Source organism: Lepidothrix coronata, unplaced genomic scaffold (genome assembly GCF_001604755.1).
Source record: "Lepidothrix coronata isolate B3197 unplaced genomic scaffold, Lepidothrix_coronata-1.0 Scaffold1497, whole genome shotgun sequence".
Taxonomy (NCBI): Eukaryota; Metazoa; Chordata; class Aves; order Passeriformes; family Pipridae; genus Lepidothrix; species Lepidothrix coronata.
Genome location: NW_016691677.1, coordinates 1 through 4,211, shown reverse-complemented (window position 1 = coordinate 4,211; position 4,211 = coordinate 1). Strand labels below are relative to the sequence as shown.

Here is a 4,211-nt window from a genome sequence, read left to right as displayed (position 1 = left end):
TTTTTTTTTTTTTTTTTAATTAAAGTTTGACCATTCTAAAAAAATCCTGGTCCTTCAGATAATAACTCACAAATTACTCTCTTACAGCAGCACCTCATGCAGTGAGGGTGTCATTTAAATAGACGGGATTTAGAGTCCCAAGGCCACCCCTACTCTGCAGAAATGGAAGCTTAACTCCAGCTGTGAGAAAAACACAAGGCTAAACTTCCTCTGACTAAGTTCACTGTACTGTGACTTGATTAACTTGGAGAAATTGCATGCAAAATACAATTTTCTGCTTGCAATATGCCCAAGACTTGCATAAAAAAAACCCTTCTGGTATAAATTCACGAGAAATAAACAATCCCCTGCAAACAGATATCATTTAGAGCCCAAAAGTACCAAGGAGGAAGCAAACTCTGCTTTCCACCCAGCCACCACCAGCTTCAGGCTGAGGCACGAAATGAATCAATGCAGCTCAGCAGATGTGGGAACAAAGCAGGACCGTCTTACCCGATGCTTTAGCCCAGGAAGGTGGGTTCTCTTCAGGAGTCCCAAAGATGCTGGATGCCATTTTGTTCCTCCGCACGGGTTGTTCTTTGGGCTCATCAAACCCCAGGGAGAAGTTGGACCCTCCTCCAGGAGGACGCAGGACTCTGCAGAGAGAGGGGCAGCTTTACAACCTGTACCCCTGCTGAAAGCTGCACTCCAGCCCATAAATCAGAGGCTGCCATGGCTCCAGTGCATCATTTGAACTATCCAGGTACGCCCCTGCCAGAATTCCATCCTGGCACTGCGTCTCCACTACTCTTCACTTTAGCAACACTTACAGAAATAAAATGCTCCCAACACTCTACTCGTGCCCTTGGCTTCATTCAGTGTCACCAAGGGCTGCTGCCACCAGCCTTCAGTCTGAGCCAAATAGAAAATAAGTACGTGGGCTTGTCAAATTCCAGCTTTTTAAAGAGAACTCTGTGAAGGTTAACATCAATCCTCCAACTGGCAGCAGGGCAAAGGCTGAAGTTTGGACTATGAGCCAAAGGACTGGTTGCACCACTGATGGCTGCAGCCTTTTTTTAGATTTGTTTCCTCAGAAAAACCATCAAGTCTGCAGCATGATTCTGGTCTAGAGGCAAAAGGTGCAATCAAACAGCTTTAAGTTGACTATTATTAGGAGAGACACGTGTACAAAGCTCCAGATATGTAACCTAAATCTAACAATCTGCTGTTAGACAAAAAAGGAGCCTGCTCAGTACTTCATGAGCTTTATTGTTGGTCTGCTTTCCAACCTGCAGAAATCAACCAAAATTAACAGCAGCGGCAAAATAAATCTTTAAATGTAAACTCCTCCTGATCTTATTTTCTTAAGCATGAGATCTTGTATTTGCTGGAGAAGCCAGGAGAATAAAGCTGACAGTGTGAGAACTGTCACAACCCCCAGAGAGATGTGAGTACACCAACAGAATTTGGGGTTTCTTGGGCTTTCAAGGCATCCAGTGCTCTGAAAGAACACCAGGACAAAATAGGGATGGGTGCACCCTTCCTGTTCTTTACAAATAATTTAATAAATCAAAGTTAGAACCTCACAAAAGGGAGCAGCACACAGCTCGTTGATGCTCCAAACCTGGGAATTCAACACGAAGAGTGTGTCTTGATTGTACAGTGTCATCACCACGGCTAAAGCATTCAGATATTTGGAGATTTTGCGCTTGTTAAACTCCAGATGCAACACAAAAACGCTCCTCCAAGCTCAAACACAACAATAGCAATGGAAATTCCCAAAGGTGTGCAGCATGGATATTTAATGTTACTTAACCAGCAAGCCACTTTTCCTTAAAAAATTCTTCTCCAAAGTTCTAATTACTAATGCTCAGCTGCTAATGGGAGGATCCCAGGAGACTGGACAGTATGTTTAATTATGATTTGTTTTGTCTCCTCCCTGAATTGGTGTAATGGTTTTGAATCACTCGTTTATCTTTTTTATCCCGAGAAAATGTCTCCATTTATTTGCTTAGTTACAACTGTTGCAGTTAATCTGAAGAACAGTCTGTTCAAAGCAGGGCTTGTTCCCACACCACAGATCACCTCTATTTCACCAGAGCAGTGAAACTACTACTCTCTTAAGGACACGACAGTTTCCACTGACAGCCTTTAATGACATTAACAGAAGAGGCAACTGAAGGGAAAAAAAAGCCATCACTCAAACTGTTAAAAAGGAATAATGCCTTTTTACCAACCTCAGCAAAAGGCTGGCAGGTTTCATTAGAAGCCTCTCACAGCCTGGAGATGCTGTAACGTGCTTTATGAAAGCCACGTTTAACACTTCAAGCAAGGAGCTGCTCTTAAAAATTCCACCTGATACCCAGCGATGTCCATTGAAAATCCACCCACAGCTCCAGCCGGGAAGCGCTCTGGAAACACGCTTTGCAAAGGGTTTGTAACACGCTTTGCAAAGGGTATTTTTCGCTTTAAAACACACCCTGAAAAGCTAAAAGGAAACAGGAAGCATCCGCTTTGTCAGGCCAAAACCTGACAGGGAAAAAAAAAAAAACAAAAAACAAACAAAAAACCACACGACAGCCTGTAAAAACGGCACGATCCTCTCCAGCTGCGCCTCCGGAGAACGCGGGTGCCCGACAAACGCCGCGCATCTCCTCCACGCCAACCTGCCAAGTTTTTCTTTGTTTCCAGACAGGCTCCGCTTCCAGCCCCCCACGCCCCTCCCAGCCTCGGGAGCGGGGAAGGGGCGACCCCCGGGTACCGTCACCCCCCCGAACCCAGCGGGTCCCCCCGGGCGGGGCGGCGCAGACAATGGAGCCCGCCCGGCCCCACCCAGCCCGCGGCGGCCCGAGGGGTCGGTGCGGCCTCGGGGATGGTGGCGGGGGAAGGCGGCGGGGAAGGCCCGGAGGGGCGCGGTGCCCCCCGCCCCCGCGCCGTGGCTGCGCGGAGAAGGCGGGGAGTCGCCTCCCTTCTTTGTTCGGCGGCAGCGGCGGGGCCGCACTCGCGCACCGGGCGGGTCTCGGCGTCCCCCGCACCGCCCCCCGCACCGGGCACGGCGCCCCCCGCAGCCCCCCGGGTGGGCGCGGCCGCCCCCAGCCGACCCCCCCCCCGGAGGACCCGCACGCCGCCAGCCCCGGCGTGTCCGCCGCAGCACCGCGCCCCAGCACCGCCCTGGGGCCGCGCCGGACAACACCCCCCGCCCCCAGGACCCCCGGCCCCGCCGCCATGTGGGTGCCAGCGACCCCCCGAGCGCCCCCGCGGACCTGGAGCTGTTCCTGCCATTGGGGTCCATGCCCGAGAACGTGGCCGTGGTGGTCATGGCGGAGGGGCGGGGGGAGCCGGAGCGAGGGAAGGGGGCTCTGTGCAGTAGCGGTCCCGCGGACGGTGCTGCTCCTCCCGCCCGGCCCTGCCGCTGCCGGTGACAACTGCGGCCGCCGCCCGCACCACCGCGGGTTTTATAGTCGCCTCAATCCCCGCCCACACTCAGCCTTCTCATTGGACTGTTCAAACGCAGTCGCCATCTTCTATTGGGCCGTGCCCTGCCACTCTTCCCTCTGCCCCGCCCCGCCGTCTATCCCGGGACGCCTCGCCTCACCGGCGGGAGCCCATTGGTTCAGCAATACGTCTGCTCCGCGCTGATTGGCCGCAGGCGAGCGGCTGCGCCCTGTGCCGGGGATTGGCGGGAGGGCTGTCATTCACCTCTGGCGCGCGCTGTGATTGGCTCAGCCGCGCCTGAGGAGAGACAAAAGTGCCCGCGGCGCTGCCCCCGCTGAGGGCCCCGGGGAGCGGGGGGTCCACTGAGGGAGTCCTGCCCCCCCTCAGCGCCCTCCCGGCCCCCTCATGCCCCGCCGTCCCCACAGACACCGCACAGGACACACCCTCGGGCCACCAACGCCCCTCCCTGGCACCCACTCGGCCACGCAAGGCCCGGTCCCTCGCACTCATGGCCGTGCCAGCCCTGCAGGTGCCTCAGGAGGTGCCGTGGAGTGGCTCCAACGTACAGGGATGAGCTACTTCAGAATCATGACCAGCCTTAATATTAACACAGGGAAGAGCTGAACTGCTAAAACTACACACAGATTAGAAAAAATAAAACGCTGTGGTCCTAAGACCCATCAAAAAAAAAAAAATCTTGGCTTTTTTTTTTTTTAAAAAGGCTGAACCAAGGCCGTTGTGCTGCAGGAGGTGTTGGCACAAGGCCGCACACGTCAACGAGGGCAGAGACACAGTGA

General features: G+C 53.7%; 1 protein-coding gene across 1 annotated transcript; it reads right to left on the bottom strand.

Annotated features, from left to right (window-relative positions):
* Positions 1 to 484: 484 nt before the first annotated feature.
* On the bottom strand, positions 485 to 3,402 carry LOC108510595 (hematological and neurological expressed 1 protein-like; the record flags this gene model as incomplete). The annotated part of the gene is made up of 2 exons (XM_017840263.1): positions 3,243 to 3,402; positions 485 to 635 (listed from the first exon to the last, which is right to left on the bottom strand). Coding segments are annotated over exons 1-2 (207 nt in total), but the record flags the coding sequence as incomplete, so codon positions are not given.
* Between the last annotated feature and the right edge of the window lie 809 nt (positions 3,403 to 4,211).